General features: G+C 37.1%; 1 protein-coding gene across 1 annotated transcript; it reads left to right on the top strand.

Moving 5' to 3' along the window:
* On the top strand, positions 1-24,175 carry LOC139715487 (uncharacterized). Its single transcript, XM_071627057.1, has 6 exons — positions 1-167; positions 6,371-6,572; positions 20,627-20,780; positions 21,539-21,723; positions 23,191-23,319; positions 23,959-24,175. Exons 1-6 carry the CDS (start codon positions 1-3, stop codon positions 24,136-24,138), a joined length of 1,017 nt encoding a protein of 338 aa, XP_071483158.1. The 3' UTR covers positions 24,139-24,175.
* Positions 24,176-26,311: the final 2,136 nt, after the last annotated feature.

Below are 26,311 nucleotides of genomic sequence, written 5' to 3'. Positions count from 1 at the left end.
ATGGAAAATCCGATGTGCTCAATGGACAAGAAATTCGACGAGTGTTCCTCTTCCTCTACGGCTGTCGTCTGCGAAAAGGACCGAGAGCAGGTTTCTTTCGAATACGGACACTTCGACTCCAAAGCCCACTCCAGGCACCTGAAGAACAACATGTTGAACAAACACAGGTAGGTGTAGCTCTCGCTTTAAATATAGAAAATCATACTTTCTTCCGGTAATGTTATAAAATTTTGAAATACGGAAATGGGTATATTTTGCCACTACGTCAACTACTATTGGGAGCAGTGATTTAAAAATGTTTGAGTTTTCACATTTGATGTATATGTGTAGGTCAGTTGTACCGCAAAACATCCTACCATAAAGATTTCGCAATAAAGCCTAAAATACAAGGAGACATCAATATTTTTTTTCTCGATAAACCATAATCTCACTGTAGACGGTTTATTCTACAATTTTATTATTACTATTGTTCACATTTTGAATGTTTTACAATACTCAACATTGATTATACCGTTTACAATTCTACATTGGTTGTTTCTACCCCTAACTCACATTTCAAAACTATTTTGAAGTACTAAAGCTGGGTTTTTGTTTCATCAACTAATAGTAAATAATGCCCTAAATAAGACTTAATTCTCGTATCGTAACGAAACAGTGGAATACCCATTAGAACTTGTTATCGATATAAGTTACTGTTACTTTCGTCATCTCAGCTGACTGATATCAATGTAACGCCTAAGATGTAAAGAAAACCAAGGGGGACAAAAGAAAGCCCGATTGTTATGTAGCGTAAGAGTGGCACTGTCTTTACTGTCTATCCTGTACAGTTTTGGGCTTCTTTGTAAAAAAAAAAAAAGATTTGATACCTCGAAAGTAGGATCAGGAAAAAGCAAATCCCATTTCATCGTGGTTTTAGCTTTAGTTTCGGGACAGGATGTAATGTGCGCGGTGGTTGAGGGCAATGTGAATGAATGAATCTAAACTTGGATGCGGTTTAGTGTGTCCCTATGAGGTCACCCGCCAGTATCACTACAACGAATTTTAAAAAAAAAAGATGGGATATGCTATCAGTATATATGTCATTGTCGTAGCACGATTTTTCCGTTGGTGTCCTTCTGTGATCAATCAATTATGGATCCCCTCTGCAGAATTTAATCCCACTATTCAGCGTGCAGTTTAATTATGTTTGTATTTTGGAAGCTTATAATCATGTATCAAACCCGTATAAAGGTTAAATATAAACGTCTTTTATAAGCGATGTAAAGAATGAATCTGCCAAACAAACAATGATAGTACCAGTTGTACATTTTTGTATTCTTTTTATCGCTGTGTCTGTAGAATTAGAATTGGGTGGGATAGGCAGAATGTATTACACTTCAAAGATTCTACTATTAGCAGTTATCATTATGAGACTCAGATGTAAAGAGAGAAAGAGGGAGTGAGAGAGAGAAGGCGAAAATGTATTGGTTTATGTGGGTTTCAATCAGATAGAATGAGAAGACATATATTTCATTTCCAGGTACATGTACTTGAAAATCAATGTGTGATTATTGATCAGTCACGATCCATGCGCTAGCGTGTGCCTTGTGCCCTGCTTGTAAACACATTCAACAACCTGAAGAAGTAAAGGATCTAACGTGTCTAAATCATCCACTTTCAAACTTCTTTAACGTATTGTTACTCTACCTTTATTGGTCTATAAAAGACATTCAAGAATACACAAGTACAAACGGATTCGACGAAGACTTACTAGGAGATATGCGAGGTGCCTGAAATCGTGAAAGGAAACAAAAGAAATACTGTCACTTTTCAAACCATAACCTCGATAAAAATTGATCTTGAGCTTGGTACACGTACTTCCTGATACCAAATATCACCTTTGAGTAAACTTTGGTTGTAAACGGGAGAGCTTTTAAAAGAGAAGAGGGCAAGAGGAAGGTTATAATGGAGGCACAGTGTACCTCCTTTGGAAAGGAGGAACAGGAAATGGGCTCCTATTTCCATCTGGGATACCTTGCAAACATTTTCACCCATTGCTTACTGGAGCCAGATTAAAACCCTTTAACTCTTCTCAGGATCGAACCACGGTATCTCGAAGGCAGTGTGTTTGGCAGTTCGTGACCGCTGCTTATACAATAGGTCCCGTATACCTGCTGTTATATTCACCAGAGCCATGAGAGGAGAACTATCAAACATCTAATAGGCTGATCTGATTAGACATTTTGCTGGAAAAGGGGAGTGACTAACAGTCCCCTCGTAAAAAAAAAAAACACACACACACACACATAGACAAGAGTTATTGAGTGGAATCTTCCATAATCATTACGTACCCATTTAAGCCAGCATTTGTGTCATTAGAACCAAAATAGGTACAATGAAAATTGCAGTTTTATTCTTACTTTTGACTTGAAAGCAAAATTCAAGTGTTGAATTTTGAAGGAAAAAAATTATTATGTAAAAATGACATTACCGTTGATTAACCCTACTTCAATACTTTACAGACTTGTTTTGGGGCCTGTTTCTTCTAGAAATGACACTTGTGAACTTCCTATGTTAAACAAATTACTCTCATTTGGTAATATTATGCACTATTCATAAAGTTTAACGAAGCAGAGCTGGCTGCCCTCCAATACCGTAAGTAAACATTGCTGCTCCACAAAGAAAGCCTTGTTAGAACTTGTTCTCACTTACATCACGCAGGTATAAAATTTAGGGAATGGCACCGCGGGTCTCTATTCCAACAAGAACCTGCTTTTGTCTCATTCTCTTTTCAAAAGGGCGAAGGGGGTGGGGAATTAGAGCGTTTACAAGACACATCAAAATAATCATGATGAATAGCCCTTTGTTCTTCACAGAGAACGGTCTGTAGCATGGTTTCGGCCACGCAACTAGCTGAAATGTCCTTCAAGCGTCACATTCATTAACGTAACCATGGTAGTTGACTAATAGGTCTTCTGAAAAAGAGACATAATATGCCTGCTACAATTCTAACTCGATAGTGGTGCCAGCATGATTAGAACATGCTTTCAATAACATGAATTACTAGTGGCGCGAAAATGTAAGCCAGAGACTGATAGGGCGACCAAAAATATATATATATATATATTCCATCCAAATGTACCTCTCTTTGATACAGGTCTTTTGGTTGTACATAGGCTAATAACTAAGTACCTCAAGAAATATGCGCCATATAGTAGTAAACACTTTTTACTGTTTTTTTTTCTGCACCCTGTTTAGCCCCCAGCTCCGAAAAATCCTCTGGAACATTTTTTTTTTCATATTCCCACAGTGACATAATCCTCATGTAACACTTGCGCTGAACGATAGACACAGTTATGTGCCTTATCACTGAAACTACTACCAGCACTAACTCAAGACAGCATACCATGTTCTTTTTTATGCAAATATTTCTGACAATTTTTGGACATAGCAGTTGGACATTATACGAATGATGCACAGGGCAGAGTGGATCGGTGAGAATTGGATGCGCGAGTTTAACTTTGGAACTGTTTAAACCCACTCACTGCGCTCGTGGGTTTTTTATAGACTGTTCCAAAGTTAAACGAGAGCATCCAATTCTCACTGATCCACGAAAAAGGCCTGTGCATCATTCGTGTTATAAAACGGGCCAGTAAATTCATGAAATCCAACCATTTTCGCCAATCATGCGTCCGGTACACCTACGACACTATACAAGACTTGAGCCATGCGTTCGGATTTCACCGGACGCATGGCTCAGTGTGGATCAGTAAAAATCAATGCATGACAATTGACCAATCAGTTGGCAGAGATTCTAAAGCCCAATGTATTTAACGCACATAAGTGTGTATCTAGGTGATTAGGTTATGTACCGACCAAAATGCATCTATTTGGATTGCAGGGACCTTACAGGGTCTGGCTCGTGATGCCTGCATGATTAGCAACATGCTTTGCATATGATAAATTGGATAGTTTTGTGAAAGAGTAATCCAAAGACAGGAAGATACCGGACATGTGTAATGAATATCATTTTTGTCCACTCATGTAATGAGAACATCACAAGGCAACTTAGCTTTGCATAATGTTCCACGAGGAATTACAATCGAGGTATAGTACATTGTAGTGCAATCAACTTTGAACAATTTGATCTTGTCCAACAGATCAAATTTCGGCAGTTTGATAGGCCTAAATAGGGAAATGGGCAGGGAAGCATAAATGGGACAGGAATACAAATTCCGCTAACAAGTACTTTGTGAAGTGAATGCATGATTATAACTGATGGCTTCATGATAACCTTCCTCTCATGCAGTTGTCGCTTCCTAACTCGCAGGTATCATATATCGGCAAGCGATAATGTTTCCTGCTCAATATCTTTGAGCTAAATAGACAAAGATCGTGACTCACGTTCATGCATTTACGTAATCTTATATAGCTACAACACATATGCCGCAATGCTTGAGGTTAGAGTAAAATAGGCAGGTTATAGGGGACAGAAAAAAAAACAACAACACTCCATCCAAATGTATCTTTTTTTGACATGAAACAGAAATCAGGTACATCAACATCATCTTTGTCACTATAGTGACATCATTCATATTTTATCATCACATTAAATTTCCAACGAGATTGCAATTGCATCGATCGATAGCACTGCTATAAAAGTAGCTGGAAACCGACTAACAGTCATTAGAAATCAGTAGGGCCTATATATGCAAAATATGCCCCCAAAATGCGTTTTGTACGTGATCACCTAAAAAAGCAAAACAAAACAAAACATACGCATGAGCAAGTAAAACCTGCTGTCACTTTAAGCCTTTGACCATCTTTGACCTTCTTGATACAAACACGTAGATGTTCTTAGAGCAAACAGAAGCAATCGGAACTATCTATTCACAAGTCTGGCTCAAGTCTTTGATATCATCTTTCCCATTAACTGAATTTATCATTATGCTTGATATACCAAAATTTGCCAAGAGGGGATTTTTGCTACGCAAAGTGTTGTTGAGAGTTGAATAATTTATACAATGGTGATAACATGGGAGTTTGTCAACATACTATATCAAATGAATCCAGAAGAATAACGTTGATGCAAAGTTGATTACATTATAACATTTTTGTAATTTATGTCCCTGTTAATTTGGAAGCCAATTATCAATGTCTTGAATATGAGGCCCTTTGTTATTTCTTTTCCCGAAAAATAAGTAAAATATTGTTGAGATTTGAATATTTTATACGATGGAAACAAGATGGGGTTTGTCAGTATAAAAAAATCAAATGAATCCAGGGCCCCGTCTTATAAGGACTTGTGATTGATTCAAATCAATCGCAACTTTAAGATTGAATGCAAATCCATCTTATAACAAAAAGTTATGATTGAAGTTAAGACGGAGAACTGCAATCATTCAATCAATCACAAGTTGCGACTGATTGCAGCTTTCAAGAGATTTGTGATTGATTGATTTCTATCACAAGTTTTACAAAAAAGGGCATAGAAGTAGCGTTGATGTAAAGTTGATTACATCACATTTTGTAATAAATGTCCCTGCTAATTTGCAAACCAATAATCAGAGTCTTGAATTATGATACCTTAGCACTCTGTTAACAATAAACCAACAAACAAGCAAAGAAACAAGCGTTCAGGGAGCGATTCATGTGTTTTCTAACTCAAAACCATATCACAGCGTCTCATACAGATGTCAACGGCAAATTGTTAGTGTCACTTTAATCGTCAGTGCTTCAAACTTACAGTGTACCTGTAAGTCACTTTGACTGAAAATTGAATGTCGAGTAAGTACTGCATGTACAAATTGGATTGTCCTCGATAAGTGTGAACCCGATGTCATAATCTGTTGTCATCCTTAAATATAAAAAGGATTTATTAGCACAAAAAATACTTATGATAATGGCTGCATGTGGCACCTTATATAGCATTGTCACCGCGTCCACTTATGTATTTTATATGGAGGTATTTCCTTTAGCCCATCCTTAATGAAATACAAGTTCATAATTATAATGCTAACTCTCGAGCTAATGCTGCAGTGCGTTGGTAAAACCGTATATGTTTCAAAATAAGACAGCTTTTTACACACCGACTCAGAAGTTCATAGAATATAATCAATAATCAAGCAAAGGAACAGAGACTTAATCAATGCACGTCACTTTTACTCTAACCGTTGATTGATTTACTGATGTGGTAAGTAGCACATACAGATGTTGCATTTATAGATTTAATGAATTAAAAGCGGTCGGGTCACTTAAAGTAAAGTTTATAAGTGCTACCTCCATAAACCCCAGATCTTGATACGTGATCAAAGATGCTAATAATGATTATCTGTCACTGTTGGTCAAAGTAGATGAGCTATTAATATGACTTTTTTTCTGCTCCTAACAGGTGGATGGTCCCATACTGCACTGTGGCAGCTGTCCTCATTGCATGCGGCGCCCTACTGGGTCTGGTAGCGGTGTACGTGGAGCTGTGTCACGCAAACTCCATACTGGAGTCAAACCGAGATTTGATTCATGCTCAGGACCTCAAGATTCTCAATCAGACCATCGCCATGGAACGGTTCAGGATGGAACTCAGCAATGTGCAGGTATAAACACAAGCTAATTGAATCCCGTTCTATTATCATGCCTTAAACCATGACAGCGGTCTGACCTAGCAAATACGATAATGACACTTTCATATTCATTTTCATTTTATTTTCATGTCCAACAAAAGTTTACAATTCAAATGACATTTGCATACAAAAAAAAAATGAGTCCAATGTGACTTCTGCATATTCAAATGAAGGTAATGCAGATCGGGGTTTGGGTTTTTTTTTTACAATGCTTTGTTTCTACTGTGTGTGCATTTGTGTGCATGACTAACCATGGCATGCAATATAACATAATATGGCAACACGTACATCTAAACATAAACAAATATTATGAGGTAGACATCATGACGATGTTTACAATAAACATCAAGGGTTGAAGAAACCAAGACATGTGATGTGAGTGAGGCAGATCGAAAGATAATGAAAAGACAGTGTGGGATGAGAGAGGTGGAAATAATGTTACGAATATGAAACAGAGAAACAATTCAATGGATTGAATTAAAAATTAACTCAATATTGTTTAATGAAATACGAATTCACAAGGTACCAATTGGCAAATAATTAATATCATTTTTTTTAAAACAAATATGCTTGTCGTAACAATGAATGCTGAGTTTAAGACAAGTCATGCTAGGTGAAAAAATGGAAGGACCCACTAAAACGCAGTGTTTGTGATGTGCGGATCCCACGAAGGGAATCGAAATAAATTGATGACGAATAAATTTACTAAGAATTATCTATATATCTATCTATATATCTATATCTATATCTATATCTATATCTATAAGAGAGACAGAGAGAGAGAGAATATGAATATGAATACAGATAAAGATATAGATATAGGTATATATATAGCTATGGATAAAGATACAAATACGAACAACAGCAACAAAAAACAATACCAGCAAATCTTCCAAAAGCAACGGAAACATCGGAAAGTACACAAAGACACAAACATTTCGCATCAGCGCTCTCTCTCTCTCTCTCTCTCTTTCTCTCTCTCTCTCACACACACACACACACACACACACACACGACGTTCGTTTTGGGTATATAAAAAAAGTAGTCTTGAATAAATAGTACAACCAAATATGCCTTGATAACTTTGTTTTCAGACGACCTGTCCTTCAGTATCAAACAGAGTAATCAATGTCCTGCCTGTTGAATGATTCTTATCATAAGAAGTCATTCACAGTTGAGTTTGAAGATTCCAATCGTTTCCTTTTCTTTTCAGTTCATTATTATTAGCTTTCTTCTTCGGGAGAAGTATAGGTCAAGTAGTTGAAGCGTTCGTGTGTGCATGTGTTTTAATTTACATATGTATTGGAGTTGCATGCTTAACAGATATGAATGAGTTCGATTCAATCGTCGAAAGAACGCGAAATATGTTTATTTCATTTTATCGTTTCAACTTATTTTCTGTGAATGTATTATAGTGTTCAAACGTACAACTATGCTTGACAAATTAACTTAAATGTTGATTAATCCAGATCTTTCAATTTGAACTTGCGTGAAAGTCAAGGTTTTCCTTATGTCACAAAAAATCCTGCCCTAAAGCTGATTACTTCCTGTTTTTGACTTTATCTTCTCATCGTCCGTTATCTCCCCTTCCGTTTTGTTCGGTCGTCTGAACCACAGCACATAATGTCGCCATTACATCTGTTTTTACCGGCTAGGGTGGTAGGTACGTCTCGCTCTGTCGTGCCTAAAGGATCCACTTTATTTCCTTGTATAACATGAGAAACGGGGTCACGATGAGGCCAATGAAGAGACAATCAAGCCATTTCAAGGTCATCTACAGTAACGATTTCCTTGTTTTTTATGTGTTATTCTACGACAACACTTGGACGGATAGTATAGGTGCTATTGCGTAATGATGGCGTCAAACAATTAATAGGGTACACAAAACACGGAGTAGATATTCAGTGTGATGTCATAAGTATTCATGATGCACTCGCTACCAAACAGGATGTTCGAACTTGGAAATCAACGATTGCGGAAGTTATCGCAGAATCATGATAACAAAATATCTGTCTAGAATGCTCTAAGTGTTGATGTACACAAGTTAAAGATGAAGTAGTTCTGCAAAGATCAACATGGCATATCAACCTCCATTCTTCAGGTTTACGTCAGAGACTAACAAACCTTGTTCCCGTTTTTATCCACAGCTTACCTTGTCACACACACACACTGTGCATGACTGAAAAGAGCACAACACATAATAGAGCAAAATCATTCCAAAGTTTATATCAATGGCGATTGACTACAGAATTCGCATAAATATCGATTACAATTATTTAGGGGTGGTTGTAATTTTTCCACGCAGTTTGATAATCGTGATTAGAATCAGTTTGGTTTATCAGTTATCCAAATCAATAGTTATCATATACCCAATAACCTTTTAAATAAATCAATTAACAATTAGTGTTTTACAACAGTAAACTAAAAATGACAAATGTTAGAAACATGAAATTGTAAAGGTTTGAAACATTAATTTTCCATAGAGTAGAGGATGATACTTTGAACCACCTTTATCGTCGAAAATGATCGACGGTAGAATTTGTTTTTCTCTCCTTTTCCTTCCTTCATTTTCTGTTGTATCAGATTCTGAATTGTTTCGATGTTTATCCAATGATCGATCAGACGTCTTTACGCCATGCAAATTGTGAAAAAGGGGAGTGCTTTCTTCTTTAATATCAATAAAATTCAGAAGAAAAAAAAAATGTTTCGCCGGCAAGAGAGTGTTCTCTCATGTATAAGCCCTTTCTGCATACGTTTAGATGGTGGTCAATCTTTGGACTCACGCTAGATACTTAGAGAGGATGTGGAAGTAGCAAGTTATTAGCATTGTAATAAATATTTAACAAAACGACTGAGGTTGGCGAACTAGGTGAGCAGAGATTTACTGAAGTATATTATAGACATTGTTGTCATCACATTTAATCACGTGGTTATCATATATCTTTTATCCTATACCTGGAGGAGACAAAGCTCATAGGGAAATGATAACCACCCCATCGGAGAAAAGATAAGCAGAATGCCGAGGTCAGATTGGTAATCTGTGTAAAAAACACGCGCCTGGCACGGCTCCATCAGGAGGGCTCCGGCCAATCTTCGAATAGAATCAAGGACTAGTTATTGGAGACGCTTTCTCCATGTACTAACACACGACTCTCACCACGACCATAATCATTGTGTAATTTTAAAATGCATGGCCCTGTTATCTTCAAATCAGCTTCAATCATTAGAGTACAGTGTATGTATTCAAACAAAGAGAGTGGTGGACGTTTTTCATCAGAATCAGGCACAAATTAGAAATGCTCTATAAATGTGCAACAATATCATCCGTCATTCAAAACATGTAGGAGTTGAAAACTACATGCATGTAGAATTATTGATCTCCCATTACCTCTGATTTCGATAAAACCTTGTACCATTAAGCTGCACTAATTTTGCACTATATTTCCTAACTTCAATCTCACCGCGCAGTTACATTATGATTATTTCGAGGAAGACAAATGAAGATTTGTATCAGTATCGTGTCAGCCGGGAAAATTGGAGAGTTCTCTTTCACCCTATCATGGAGCAAATGCTTTGTTGTTTCTAACGGTTACTGAGTATCATCGTGTGTAGTACTCAATGGACTCGTCTTTGGGTACACAAATTCCATCGGTGCCAGATAAAAATGTCAGGGGTAAAAATGACAGAGGTAGTAATGCAGAGGTTAAGAAATAATTGGAGAAAATCAGAAAGGGGGTATCTAGATTCAATTTTGTATGTGGACTAAAGATATCAGGTCCAATGCAATCAATGCGCAAATATTAATGATTTTGAAACTGAAACATGCTAAATATTTGTTTACGCAGCACGGTAGTGCAAACGGTCGTCATGACATTATTACCTCTAACACATTTGCCTTTGAAAAAGTTACCTCTGACATTTTATCTCTGAAAATTTTACCCCTGAAATATTATCTCTGGCATTATTACCTCTGACATTTTTACCTCTAGCATTTTTACACCGAACCCTTCCATCTTTGCCTGTTTTCCCATTGATGGGAAATATTTTGCAGGATTGAAATTGCCAGAATACTGTATTTGAATTCCGATTCTTGTGTTGCATTCTGTTGTTGTCCTGTCACGAGTGACCAGTCATAAATCACGAAGATTTTGACCATAATCATGGGCTGTTTCTGTGATAGGAAAGTATTGCTCCTGAATGTCTCATTTGCCTCGTACGCCGGTCCGAATTTCGCTACCCAAATCAAGACTATTGTACAGTGCTGCAGTCTTATCGGCTGAAAGAGATAAGTTTATAAAGAACGAAATTCCTCACCCTCCACTTTGGATTTTTATCATCTGTGAGCTTAATATAAGAGTGTTGAACGCAGTGATGATGTTTTCATGGTGCGATAAGAGGTTGAGCTTTGATATTCTCATGAGCCACTGTTATTTCGATGCCCGGAAAATAATCGGAAGTGTCCTCGTTTGTGCGTTGCTTTGAAAAGAGTTGAGGTTTCTGTCACCAGATCGAGCGCGATGAAACACATTTATAACAATGTAAACAAACATTGCTCTGAGCTATACAGAGGTCCGAATCGTTTTATCAATCATCGTGACCACTCTTACAAAACAAAAAAAAAAACAAAAAAAAGAGCTGACTGCCCTTTTCATGGATCAGAAAAGATAGAGAGAAAAAATCGTAACGTTGTTGACTGAAGTACAGGATCTATCGGGAAACGAAAGGTGTCATCGATGAGCCCTGATGATTTGAAGAGGACGTAGATATTTATTTGCTGACGGTATCACAGCCGGTTCCGTGAGAACTGGGTTGCAATTCCTGTCCCAAATCCAAACACGATCAAAAATATAGCAATATTTCAGGGAGTGGCACATGATGTGCCATCGTATCGTGGTTCATTGTTGCAGCTCGAAGGAAGAGAAACAAACAACCAGTGGGTGAGGAAGGTCATCATGGTCATGTGACGTTTCAAAAAAAGAGCCTCACTTCATTTAGATATGAGGTCTTGATTTTCATATTATTATACATGAATCTAACGGCACCATATTCGGGTGTGTATCTGTCAGGGACTGTTAACTCAACCTTCAAAGGAATTCCTGTAAAAATTAGAAATAAATAAATAAATAGATAAGGATACATTTCCAGTACAACAACACCTTGGCAACTGTGGATGAGAAGGGTTTGTACACTCTCGTCAAGTCTTATTTTTTTAATTTCAACCCAAATAAAAGAGAGATACTGTTGTCATTGTGGCACCAAACCTACCGGCCTACAATCTACTTCTTATATCAAGAAATGGAAATCTATCACTGCAGATGAATGAATTCCTGAACTCTACTTATATTAACATATTTATGGTTGGGTTAATTTACTATCACTTTATAAATGAAGAGGATTATGGCGGGAATTTTCGTTGGGGCAAGTCCCTTGCTACCGGAAGAACAGGCACCTGTCCCAGGTAGTCGTAGCTAGTTACAATTAAGGCTCCCAACATGTTGCTTTCACACGCTCATACTCTCACCTTCGCCAAAACATTGTCTCCATTGTAACTTCATTCTTTTTAGCAGTAGTCTGTGACCGTATCTACTTAGTATTGGCTATATTTCTGTGAATAGATAGATACTAGGCTCATCTACATTTTCATTTTTTTTTACATATTATTGAAGCACAATGATATTTCTGACGGTTACGAGATGTGTAAGCAGCTATCAGTATCACCATGTCTAATAAATTTGCGCCAGTGGGACACATAGCCATTATTTTATTTATTTTGAAATATACAAGTGTTCCCTTTCTCTACCGTCCCCTCGCTGTCGGAAGCCTCCCGACGTCTCCGGTCCAGTCAAATCCCGCTTGAGAACATTTGGCTCTGGTTTCCATAGTGAAGATACTAACTTGGCAAAACTGCTGAGACCGGAGTTATAAGGCAGGCCGACCTTATTTTGACACAGCACTTTACTACATCTTCGAGGTCTACGTGCAATACAGCACCGTCATGACTTTTCTTCAACTTTGGGAGCTACTTGATTCACATTTCGTCTGAATCACGGGTCTCAAATAACTGTGCTTTCAAGAGAAAACCTAAAAATCACAGTGAAACTTATACATTTGGGTTTTTTCGGCTACATCTTCTATGTTTATCAAGTAGCTAGCTGTATGTTATGCCTATTTCAGGTCTAAATGTAACGTTTAAACAGAGGTAGCCTTAAACACGCATACGCAAGTTATACTGCATGTGTGTATATACGTATGTGAGTATGTTTAGGTGTATATATGTATGTTGGATGTATGATTTTAGGAATGAATGAATGAATGTATGTATGTATAGTATGTATGTATGTATGCATGTACACGCAAGTAATGCATATTGCAAGGAAATGCATAAAAAGGCCAGTTTACAACAGGGGAGTGTGTATTCTATCCTTGAGACTTTGTAAAGGACCAATAGCCAGCACTTGATCCTGTACATAGATTATTCTTCTCTTTCTTCCGCCCTTTCCAAACTTTACGTCGAATAGTTCCTATTTCCTTTCTTGTATCCATAGGGACTAGTTTTAAAGGTAAGTACCATGTAACTACACCTCAAATTGTATTACGGCAGAATTAACGGTACGATTTCTTTCGCTTTCTTGTTCTTTCGTGTTATGCAAACGGTTTATTTTGGGGGAACAAACTCTTACATGATCACGTTTATGGGTATTTGGTTGGGGAAATATTTTGATATTTTAGAATTTAAGAAAAAAACAGTATTTTCAGTAACTACAACGTGTCACTGATAAATCATGTAATTTTGTTCATGGATATTGTTTTATCTCAAAAGATATAGTTTTGAAAGTGTTCCAAAATTCAGTGATTCTTTAATGGAAACTTTGCGTGTGTCCTTTACATCTTCGTAAAACAAAATAAAACATTTCAGACAAACACCTCTTTATTGTTCAAAAAGAGTCGTACATCCTATAGATGGGTGGCGGTTCGCATCGAATTTTTATTTCTGTAGAGATGGGCGTGGGAACTGGAAATCAAAGTGAAACAATGCATTGAAACCAAGGTCTACCTGTTTTTACAAAAGCGCATGCTAAACTGTGTACCGCAAAACAATAACTGACAAATCCAGGGGTAATAGTGCAATGTTGGTTAAATGTTTTGTGTAGATGAGTTCTAATGTATTTCACCTTAGAGTACAAAAAACAGAATAGGTGCCCATCCACATGGTCGCTCACTGTCAGTTGTGAATGTAGGTCGTCAGAGTTTGAATGCAGACGGCAGCAAAACGGTGAAATCTTCCTCCGACGTGGGACTCGCAATTTCTTTTCACAGTTTTTTAGGAAAAACACTTCTTGACCAGTCGTTATGAATATTCAAATCAGCTAGTTGACGATGTCATGCTATCACAATTTCTTTTTCATTTCGTATACAGAAATGACAAAAATCTCATATTTTAGGCTGTATAAATATAAAACTTGCCTTGAAACCACCCAAAATAAAGAAAGAACAGATGCTAATTCTGATATATATTGGTATGGAAACATGTTTTTATTTATATTAGCTAAAAATAACAATTTGTTAGCATTTCATACAATGTATATTACATAAATGTAAAATTGTGAGGGTATGATATCAGCAAGTCACTCATTTGAATATTTACAAGGACTTGTCAGAGAAAGGTTTTCCGAAAAAAAAACCATGAAACTTCAAAATGTCATATCTTCCATATTTCTTATCCAAATTTTGTTATTTTTGTATTGTTCAGTAGAGAATGTTTTTTGTCTTTCTTTGGAAGTTTATTTATTTTTTGACGTGGATTTCTTCTTTAATGATGCTGTCGCATGGCTGTTGTTGTTGTTGTTGTTGTTGTTGTTGTTGTTGTTTGCATCAACAAGATATCAATCACCCCCAGAACTGGTAAGAGTCATTAACTGAATTGAATATGTCTCAGTCTTACATAATGAACACAACAAACAATTGGTAACTGTTGAAAATAATACTTGAAACATTATAATGTCACTTCTTAAATGAGTTTTCTGTCCTGAAAGGATATTGCAGTCGACCACAATTATTTCATTAACCGCAGAATCAACCGTAATGCACATGGTTTTTGAAAGACTGTCAGAGGAAGAAAAAAGAGTGTATTAAAAGTCTTTCGACGTCTATCAACAATTTACTATCATACTCCTATATACACATCTACATAACCACACACAGAAATCGCCTATGTAATGATACACAATGTAAGAAAAACGTGCGCCAATGTATACGTCTCTATTCATATCCCAAAGGCATGCCTTTTCTACTCGAGGGCATCTTCCCTTTAACAACCTCGTTTGTCAATGTTTGAAAGAAATGACGTCCCATTCGAAACAATTCAGTGAATGCTAATTTACCCTTGTCCTCAGCTGAAAGTGGCTCGAACACTTCTTATCTAAAGTCCTAAGTACCTAACTACTTGTTTCAAGACAAATGCATTTCTGGACTCACGGGTTTTTTTTTTTATCATCTTTTTTTATTTCATTTAAAACAAAAATGTAATTACAACATAACATTTGCATGTATATAGGTATACAAAATCAATGTAGATCATTTCTTATGATAAGGGAAAATACAATTTGTAAGGATAATATACAATCATATTACTGTGATTTCACTGAATGAAAGAAAAGTTTTTTGGAATGGAGGAGACTGTTAAAAAGCTTTTCCTGTAATTTGCATACCCCTCATAAACAATGATTAATTATATGTATGCACTGAACTAACGAAACTGGACACATTGCCTGAAAATCAAAATATAGAGGAAACAAAACAAAACAAAAAAATGAACAAAACATACACAAAACATACATGAAGCCGATCTCAAACGAGGATAAGCGTCGAAAAAAAATAATAATTGAGGGGACTAAAGTGGGCAGGAAAAAGAAGACAGCGAAAAGGGGCGAAGGAAGAGGAGTTCAAAGGTCATTAGCAACTCAGGCGAAGACAGAGCTCACCCAGGTATAAAGGAGACTGTTATATTGGGATAAATGTAGAAATGTTGAAATGAATTTAAAAAAATAAATCTAGGCCTTTCAAGAATGTCATATTTCTACAATAACAGAATTAAAAAACTTTTTACGGTAAAAGTGTTAAAACTTAAAGCTTCTTTTATGCTGTTGTCAAGAGAAATTGGTCCTAGCGAAGTAAAATTCATTGGATTCTCTATGTCCATTTTTCTCCTCGTCCTCCGATTTCTTTCGTTTTCAACACATGTGAATGCGGATCATGACCACACTAAGTACTGCGCTTTGCACATAAAGCGAGTCAAATCAAACACTGCATTGGCTATTTTTTCTAGGGTTTCTACAATGTTAGCGTAGAACCAAATAAACCGACGTTGATTGGCCTTTCGTTACGCACGAAAGTATAAATAAATATATAAATGAATAAAAATAAATAAATTTCTAGAGGCTAGGGCAGAATTTAATGTATCCCTACTTCCTTAAAACGATCAAGAGGGTGGTTTCTATTCAACCATGAAAGTAGATCCATCAAAACATCAAAACACACAGTCGATGCAAAACACAGGAAAATAGGTGCACGTGGTTAGCTCATCCAGGGACTCACTATCAGGTTTAGTACGTATACCCAGGAAAGTCGGCGAGTAGCGCCGAAGTACATTATATTCATTCTAACGAGGTAAACAAGTTCATTTTAAGCTTGGAGTCATTTGACCCCAACAGGACAGTCAATGCAAACAGGGAACAACCATCACCGGAAGCTTGTGTTTGAGCGTGTGGATTTCAAGGGTTCAAATCACTTTCCCCGATGAAGGAGGTCATTACACAGCAATTCTTTTATCCTCGATGTGATCAGAACATTGTTCCAAGGGCGAATCCAAAGTCGCTTCAACGTGAGCCAATCAGCTTCCAACTCTATGAGTCAGAGTCTATATTTTTTGATTAGTTACTTATGACTCCCTCCCCCCCCCCCCCCATTCCTGCCCTTCGTGGAAAGTTTTAACATCAAAGATTCCAGTTAGCATGACATTGGCGTTGTTGAGACATACTAAGATTTCCAACAATGGCATGATGGACAACACCTACTGTCTGTCGATGAATCGATATCAAAATATTAATACAGTAGATCTAGTCAGAGTATACACTCTAAAAGTATTACTTCATAAGATCTTTCTTTGAGCAAAAAAGTAGGTTAGAAAAAAAAAACAATAAAAACTAAACCTTAAGCCAAAATCACCTGTTCTTCTGATCAACGTATGCACTTTTTCTTGAGTTAACCCTCGATCGCTGTCCCAAATAAAACGATACCCGTTTCCGAATGAGCAATGATGAGTAATGGTCAGTGGCAACACTGTCAGGTGTTTCTCCTTCAACTTCCAGAAACTGTTTTTATATGGAGGTGACCAAAAACAAACTCGTGTTGGTTGCGTTAAACGAGAAAAAAATCAAACTCACGTCTACTGACCTATCAACTTATTCATTTCCTGATGACAATGACTAAAATAATGTGTCATTTTGTCAGGAAGATCCGGACGGTTGTGGACCAATGGTCATCCCTAGAATGATGTCGAAATATTTGATGGAAGAAGGCGACCAAACCTGATGCACCTGTATGTATTTATGTTTATGTGTGTTTGTGTGTGTGTGTGTGTGCGTGCTTGTCTGTCTATCTGTCTGTTCCCCCTAGCCAAGAAGTGTCCTGATCACCAATACCCTTCATTTACAGAGCATTAACAAGAACTGCAGCCCACAATTTGGTCGTAGCTGTATTATCATGATTATCGTAGCTTGATATTAGGTTTGGCCTCCTAATAAATCGGGGCCACAGGTCTATGAAAGAATTGAGATAAGAAACTTTTCGACTGAGAAATGATAACCTCGTTGCTTGTTTAGTTCTCTTTTGTTGTTGTTGGGTTTTTTTCTTTGCACGGTGTATTACTCTTCGAGGCGCCTATCATTGTAAATTATGTTATCAAAATGGAAACGTGCTGCAAACAACGCCACATGACAATGGGAACAGGATACACCATTATCAAAGTTTTTAGTGAATGGCCGTGAGAGTACTGTTTCAAAAGATTGCCGATTAATAACAAAAGAATGATAGAAAAGACCTTGGTGTCATGGAAGTAGGTCAAAGTAGAGCAATGGAAACAATGAGTTTAATGAAACACGACATAAGAGTACTAAAGAGCCGACTCTCCAGAGTCTACAGGAAGTAACAAAGATAATGATCAACCCAAAAGCTTATTTCGATTGACGAAAACATATTCATATTTTTTCTCAAGGTGATACAAACAATTATGTAGTTCTCTGAGACACATTCAAATTGCGTGCTAATGAATGACTTTATCAAGCTGTATACGATAGGATGCAAACATGCATCGAACGTTCGTCAGAGGTAAGAATGAATAAAACCAAAGATGAGCAAAAACATGTTTCGCATTATTTGATTTGCTGAAAACAGATTATGATGAAGTTGTATTCACATGGCATTTTCTTCATATGGCATTTTTCCATTTCCATTTCAATTTTATTTTCGTATTTCTCGATGGAAAATACACAAAATATAATAATACAGAATGTCCAGCTTGGATATATACAAAAAGAATTACAACATAGTACATAGCGGTCGATGTGTCATTTTCACTCAAAGTAAAAGAATGTTAAAGAGAAATACGATGGAACCTGGCGGTGTTAGTTGTCAACCCCACGAGTCTCTAGTGTTTGTGATGTGTAGAACAATAATTTAGACTAATCAGTATATACATCACAAAAACAAAAAACTGTTTTCCTTCAGTCCTGAAGTACACAATTCATTATGAATGTCTAGTCTGCCATACATACAAACACATGAAACCTAATGGGGTGTGGAATGATAAGGAAAAGTTAGCCACGTGATAGGGAATAGATTTTAATTTTCTTTTATTATATGAAATGAACTGCACTGATTTCATATAATTGTATATAAAAATTCTTGAACTTTAATTGTATTTTTGTTGGGAAATAAAATAATTGAAATTAGATAAAATGAATGAAAGGTAATGTGTCTGTAGTAATTTTATGTCTGGGTGTAAATCAGCTGCAAAATGATACGTATTAAGCAAATTTTCGATTATGATTATAATAATGATTTTTATTATGTTATTTGCAATATGTCCTTCCTTGCTATGTTTTTATATTTTAGTATTTACTTTCTTTGTTTACAAATACAGTTTTGGATTTTATTTTCAATGATGTGCCCCTCTAAAAACCCAACCCTAACTATGATTGAAAGTTCTGTTCAATCCTTCTCAACAGCGGAAAATAAATACATTATTATCCATCCCGCGACCGCTGTATTATTTGTGTGCACCTTGGACTGTGGCGCCATTCAAACGGTTGTCTACAAAGATTCACCTCTAATTCGCGGTAATGGAGAACAAGGACATGTCACATAACCCAATATCCTTGGATGAAATAATTACTTTTTTCCCCGCTAGATCTATGCATAAGCCTGATTGTCAACGTCCGCCCCTAGATCGCGAAGTATTTCTCTGATATCCAATCAGGTCACTGGATATTCAAACTTCGAACATTTTTGATCTGGTATTTCGGTGGTGCTCTGCGTTGGCGCTCTGCGTTGGCTAATCATGACTAACAATATCCGATGATTGACAGATACAGGTCAGACCTTGAAAGCTAAAAATTGGTGGCATGATGTTCTTGGTAGATAATGAGAGAGCATTTATCTCCTGAAGTGTAACAGGACTTCTATTTCCGTGGTGGCGACATGGACTTCTCGCTCCTTCCGATTAGTTCTCCATCGCTGGAGTCGCCCATAGACTGCAATAAGCATCATGATGACTTATCACAGATGTCATCTGAACTTTTGAAACTAACGGAAATAATCAAACGGAATGAAACGGAAACAAACAGCATTGCCCGAGGATTACCCAAGACTTTTTTGAAATGCAGCCAACCAACCCTATTAAATGGGATGAAGGACATTTCTACCAAAATTGAATTCTACAGCTACGAATTACAGTTTAGGTGCCCATTTCAATGAGCAATTAATAGTGACTATGTTAAAGTATTTCGTGTAAGTCTTTCTTTTCTCTGAGTGAGCTCCACTTACTTTGATTGTATCTTAATGATCATGATGTGACACATTCTTTCCATCGCATCGCTTAGTGTGTTGTTAAAGTTAAATGATGTTGTTAAAGTTATAAACTAACAAACAGTTTATCATCAGGTGATTTTATCAATACAATCGCCAAAGCAAATTTCCATCTTTGTTTTTACCTAATCCAACAGACAAAATAGCACATTCATTCAATGAACGTATTTCAAGGTTAAACCGAATGTTCGCAATTCAATCGTGACTGCTTGTTCTCTTTTAATTCTACAAATTTCACAATTTTGCAATAATTTCAACTCAAACTAATTCAAACATTTACACAAACAACAAAATATATCTTGTGTTCTCACCTTCTCCGTAAATGAAATTTACACGACCAACCTTATTTTAATTTCATTTCGTTGCATTTTCCATGTATTCCTTTTCATTTTCAACAAAAAGTATAAGTGTACAAAATATTTCGTGCATATAATATACAGTATATATATATATATATATATATATATATATATATACATACTGTATATCGTCTTCACGTATCGAAATGTTATATAAACACAAGACGAATTTTGAAACAAAGATCCATGATATTTACTAAATGATTTTTAAAATGGAAGGGAAGCTAAAAAGTAGAGCTTATTCCCCTCTTCGCATTTTTTCTTTTTATGAAAGATGCTCCTTATTTGTGATTGTATAGCAGGTAGAGCCTATGATGATGATAAAAATGCTCAAAAGATAGAGAGGAAAAGACAAAGACAAATAATTACTCAGCAAGGCAGGTCAATGCTTGAATCTAAGGTCAAGTTCACATCCTGCCATGTGTATCTGTCGAAATCCGATAATCAGGAAGCACATGCTCCTTAGATCCCTTCACGCGTTTCCTCACTTGGCAAAGGCTCGTCTTTCTTGCATATTGTTGTCAGGGCCCTGGTGCCGGACGTAGGATGGCGTCGTCGGTCGGTGGTAGAACCGTGCCGGTGGCTCCGGGGATCAACAAAGACTCGTCTGCTCCAGGAAGCACCTACGTTCGCTGGGGCGTCACGGAGTGCCCCAATACCTCGACCCTCATCTATTCCGGTAATTATTGATCCCTGTGATAAAGCTAATTCAGAAGGACAAAAGGAAAGGTGACAGGAGACCTTGTGGATAACAAGAGATCATTTCCCTTTCTAAAAAAGGAAGAAAGAATAAAATATGAGGATTACTGAAATCCAATTAGCCGTGTGGTGTTCGGCACACCCGTTTAACATCCAAAAGGAAGACTCAGTTCATACTCTATTATATATTCAATTCAATTCAATTCAAACTTTATTTTCACTCTTTCTTTCCAACAGAATGTACAAGAAACAGTATTATGAGTTTGACATGGAAGCAACAAAATATACATAACCAGACAGAATCAACAACATGTTCATGTCTACATGATCAGTACAAAAAAGATACATACATTCTATATACACTCTGCGAAAAAAAAGAAAAGTGGAGGTACCCACTCAAAAGACTAGGCTTGTATCATGTGGGTACCTCTGAGGGAAAGGGGGAAATAAGGGGGTGAAAAGCTTACAACTACAAAGAGTGCGGGAAACTTATTAAAATTACTTGAGATTAAGAATCACTGTTCCATGTCTTATATCTCATATAATATTTATATTACAGTACATCACGTTTAAATGGCTTTCCTTCTAATAATATAGTCCATATCCACCACCACCCCCCCCCCAAAAAAAGTGGCAAATAAAAATCATGATTGTGTTTTGTTTTGTTTTATTTTTGTTTTTTGTGACATATGGCTATTATCTCCACGTTTTCCTTCATGCACCTGTCTTGGTGGGTAGGTGTGGCGGCCTCTGGAAGCAGTCTCTCCTTGGCTAAAGGAAGTGGGAGCAACTACCTGTGCATGACTTCTGACCCTGAATACGGAACGGTCATCCCTGGACGCCAGGAGCCGCGAGCAAGGATCTACAGCGTGGAGTATAGGAACGGCAACACTTTCGGTGACCAGTCAGATCTACACGGCCACGTGAGTCCAGTTTTACTTTATACAAGACTCCAAAGCCTACTGTCATTATCCACGAGGATATTTTTTAAGTTCATCGGGCAGCTTGTGCCAAATTAAATTCTATTTGGTTTTTTTTTTTCAGATTGTCATCGCACCACATATCAAATGGTTACCCTGAAAAATTAACTTGCATGTATAAGAATAATTCACTGACTTGAAAACATGAGTGAATGAAAACGCTGAACCCACGATCAAGAGGGTTCAACATGGCGGTATGTATGCCATACAATGACTCACAGCACTTTGAAAAGTTATCTGCCTCAAGCTAAGGTCTAACTCTGATGCTAATTGCCTAGTTTTGATGAGGATAATAGTGTTATTGTCTTTTCAGTGGTCACAACCGTTATTCCTACAGTTTATAGGAACGGCAGCACTATCAAATCTTACTATGAAAATGATACCAGTATACTAAAAAGAAGAAAAAATATATATATATGATTATATATATATGTATATACAGTGAAAACTTTGAGCAAAGAAATGGGTTTTCCATAGTTTTCACTATTCATCATTTGTTTCTGGTCAGTTTCCCTTCTTTGTTTCGATATACGCGGTTGAGGTATTGGACGCAAGAATCTAAAATTATTGTTTAGGAAAGTCAAAATGGAAGTAGCACTCCTTATATAGGAAGGAGAGCTACCTTTTGCCGGGATTCTTTAACTATTGCATGTTAGTATACATTACTGAAAGTATTTTACGATTTAAAACAAAAAGAAAGGAAGAAATGATGCTATTTATAACTAACTGCAGGGGAACCAGTCCAGAGGAGATACGGGAAAAGGGAATGAGCCATTCTGGAAATTAGAAATAAGGATGGATCGTAAAATAAAGTCAGGGGTAATATTGGGGAGGTGACCGGTATTGAGACCAGATGTTTAAGATATCAAAACCTACCTATCCCCGTGTATAGTCCATGGACCGAGGTGTGGGACGTAACGCATGCGCAGAAAAAGACACAGGGCACCTCTTTCTCATGTATGATTATTGCAAGTTCTTCAAGGTTATCTTTGTCGTTTTACCACTACATAGTAAGATAGACATCTTAAATAGATAGATAAATATATAGATAGACAGACAGACTATTACATTATGGATAGATAGATAGATAGATAGATAGAAAGCCCAGTTGAAATCGAATGAGTTAAAAAAAGGTTCTGAAAATCAAAAAATTGCAGAGTTCATATTTTTGAATAGTCTGCTAGGTCCCTCAAACAAAAAATGAGACTTCCATAGCTGACATTGTAAACATCACAATATTCAGTTCTTGATGTCTGGTTAACTTTTACCATTATTAGACATTCGATGGTAGCAAAGACTAAAGAGACCAGTGATACTAAAGAAGGTAAAGATATTGGCTACCTTTCATTTATGCGCATGGTGCACACGAGGAGACCTGTAATAACTTTTCAACATCTACTCACTTTATAGGATGTTCCGTGTGCCTCTTGCATGGCGAGCGGCCGACAAGGCATTATTATGATCCCTGGGAAGGCTAGCTGTCCGACCAACTGGACGTTGGAGTACGGTGGAATTCTCATGGCTAGTAGACACAACAACGTAAGTTTCAGAGGTCGTAAAGGGGACATCTAACCCAGTTTAACCAGCATGAAAATTATTGATTGCAGAAAGCACTAATATTATAGTGTATCGGCACGTATGACACTCGGACACTGTACAAAATATAATACGAGTAGTTAAGTGCAGTGGTTATTACAGGGCTGGCTATTAATCTTTGATATAGGTCGACATCTGGTTGTCGGCCGAAAGCCTTCTTCCCATCAGATCATGGGCCAGCAAAAAGTTCAGTCCTAAAAGATCGGCGACCAATCTGTGCAACTTGCTTTCCGTTTCACGACAAAAAACAAAAAACAAAAAAAATGCCGACCGACTAAAAGTTTTCGATGCAACATTGAAAACTTAAAGCAGCCCTACACCTGTTGCAAAGCTGACAACTACTCCATCTTATCGACTTAAAAACAACCTTCGACAATAAACTACGGCCCAGTGGTTTCAGAAGTTGTAGAAAAGTCGGCGATCGGTCTTCGCTTATGTGTGAGCGGGTCCTCAAGTAGCAACTCATAGCTAATCAGAATTGTGATTGATTTTTGACGGAAGAATGAGGGCAGTTTTCTCTTTAAATTACCATGTTCTGTCTATCAAAGAAGAAACACTATTATCATGTTTATCGTACTGCAGATGCGAACGGCCTACATCTGTGTGGACTCGGAAGCCGTCACCCGACCGGGCACGATGACCGAGGATGGAAACAGCTCTCTCCTTTTCCCCGTAGAGGGCGTGTGCGGCTCTGGCGGCGGACTACCGTGCGGACCATACGTGGATGGCAACGAGCTCCAGTGTGCCGTATGCTCGCGCTAAACACGCTCGTGAGAAACTCATAGAAAGGAAAGTTAGGCCCGTGTTCTTACCTGGAGTTTCATTAAAAAAGCAGAAAGATTTTTTTTTTTTTTTTACTTTCACGTTATGCTGCCATATGCATGGATAAAACAGGGACGTCACATTTTCTTTCATAATCATAGATTTCAAACTTATCGCATACGCTTACTTTGTTATCATGTTTGAAAAAAAAAATTGACACGGATTGTGCAAATTTTTGTAATCAAATCAAAAGGAGTCTTCTCACGAAATTGGATTTCCATCAGGATCTGTTTTATACAAAAGGTTCCCCATCTTTCATTTCATTCATTAGAAAGGCAATTGCGTACCTCAGAATACGGGTCTGTGTCATCTAGTTACGCTGTTTGCTGATCTGTAGTTTTTAGTCGTTCATAAAACCTAACAATATACTACATTGTTTGTTTAAAAAAAAAGAACGTTTGACTAATGCAGCTTCGGCATATGTATGCAGAATATCGCTGATTAACCTGTGTAAAAGTCATTGTTCCCTGAACATGGCAACTGTTGTCTATCATAAAAATGTAAATTCTTCTGCCATGACCTACTAACCTTTGTTTTGTATATAAAAGACTAATATTATGGCCGAAGACTTGTCGCGCCAAGTCGTTTTTACGTTTGATTGTCAATTTGGAAATATGTTTTTCTTTAATGGGATGGTGTAGTTTTGGTTGAAATGGAAGTCTCAGATTTAACTTTTACGAGACAATTAGAAACCACCTATGAAATTATCAAAGAGCATACAATTCCAAGAGGAATTTAAAGCTCGAGTACGTATGCCCATGATTTTTTATCATGGCCACTACTAAAACATTGATCAATCCAGTGCTTATTTACGTCGATGTAGGGCAATTTGTCAATCAGTTGCAATAAAATGCGAAGTTTATTTGATGAAAATCTGTTTTGAAATGTCTGAGATATCCAAAACATACTAAAACAAAGTGGTCCCAAAGAAAGGTGGGTCTCACCTTCTATTAAGACCTCTTTGTTTTTTAATATCTCAGCCATTTCAAAACCGATTTTCCTTAAATAAACTTTGAGTTCCTCTTAGAATTCTCTGATTTTTAATATTTAACTGGCTTGTAATTATCCCTCAAAAAGTTAAAATAGGATTCCCTCCATCTCAACCAAAACTATACTTATTCCTTGAACAAACTGGGACAAAGGGACAAAGCATGATAAAAGCTAAATCACTTCAGGGATGTAAGCCACTGCTTGACAAGATCGTATATGTCTAGGTAAGACATACAGAAATCACAATCTGTTCTCTTAGTGTTCCTTTTGGAATGCGAATATGACCTCAACACTGATTAGGTATATGGTAAGATGAACTTAATGTAAGCTTAACTTTATACAATATTTGACTTCATATGACTAATGACTTCATAGTATTGGCACGTCGGTGTCTCTGTTATGTGTTTTATATCAGTATGTATATATTGTGTCACAGTCAAAGCCTGGTGTAATATGTACATAAGGGCACAAAAAGAGAAGTGCAGGGGTACCAAATATTACTTTCGTTAGCACATAAGATGCATGTAATACGAGATGTTTGTTGGTGAAGAGGTTAATTAAATTTGCGCTAATGTTGGGAACGAAGATATATTGCGTCATCATGAAAATCAATTCTAAGGAAGAAGATAAGGATTCTATTAGTATCTCTTCCTAAGAAAGTTTGACAGGATGAAAAACGTCTTTTAATGTTATTCCACACTCTAACTCTTTAAACAATCATTTCCACAGACACGAGACTGTTGTAAACAAGGGTCAAAATGCCGGCTACAAGGTCTCCAACTTTAAAGTCCAAACGCCGCGTCTAGCTTCTTTTAAATTGTAATACATTTGAGATTCAAACCTAAAGCCGTTATATTTTCATACAAACAATACAAACTTACCGAGCGGGAAAAGAGATATTTACTGTCACTAAAACGGGAAGCAGATATCAATGGAACATCAGGTGGTATGAACTTTACCAGTGACTGTACACTGGCAATTGAACAGGACCTTGCAGCAACTGACTGGAATAAACATCATGAGAACTTGTAGGGGCGGCAGAGCGGGGGGGGGGGGGGGAGCTGCACCTCCTTCCCCCCCCCCCCACACACACACATACACTGTAACACATACCGCGACCCCT

Source organism: Diadema antillarum, unplaced genomic scaffold, assembly GCF_040938485.1.
Source record: "Diadema antillarum isolate AM-2024a unplaced genomic scaffold, OU_Dant_1.0 scf00000049, whole genome shotgun sequence".
NCBI lineage: Eukaryota > Metazoa > Echinodermata > Echinoidea > Diadematoida > Diadematidae > Diadema > Diadema antillarum.
Note: the sequence above shows the minus strand (reverse complement) of the source record. Positions and strands in the feature narration are given on the sequence as shown.

What these genes read in the sequence shown, in the direction of transcription:
- LOC139715487 (XM_071627057.1), top strand. Translation starts at nt 1, where the DNA reads ATGGAAAATCCGATGTGCTCAATGGACAAGAAATTCGACGAGTGTTCC. An exon ending in TGGAACTCAGCAATGTGCAG is followed by an intron (nt 6,573 to 20,626) that starts GTATAAACACAA and finishes TATTGTTGTCAG; the next exon opens with GGCCCTGGTGCCGGACGTAG. An exon ending in AGTCAGATCTACACGGCCAC is followed by an intron (nt 21,724 to 23,190) that starts GTGAGTCCAGTT and finishes CTCACTTTATAG; the next exon opens with GATGTTCCGTGTGCCTCTTG.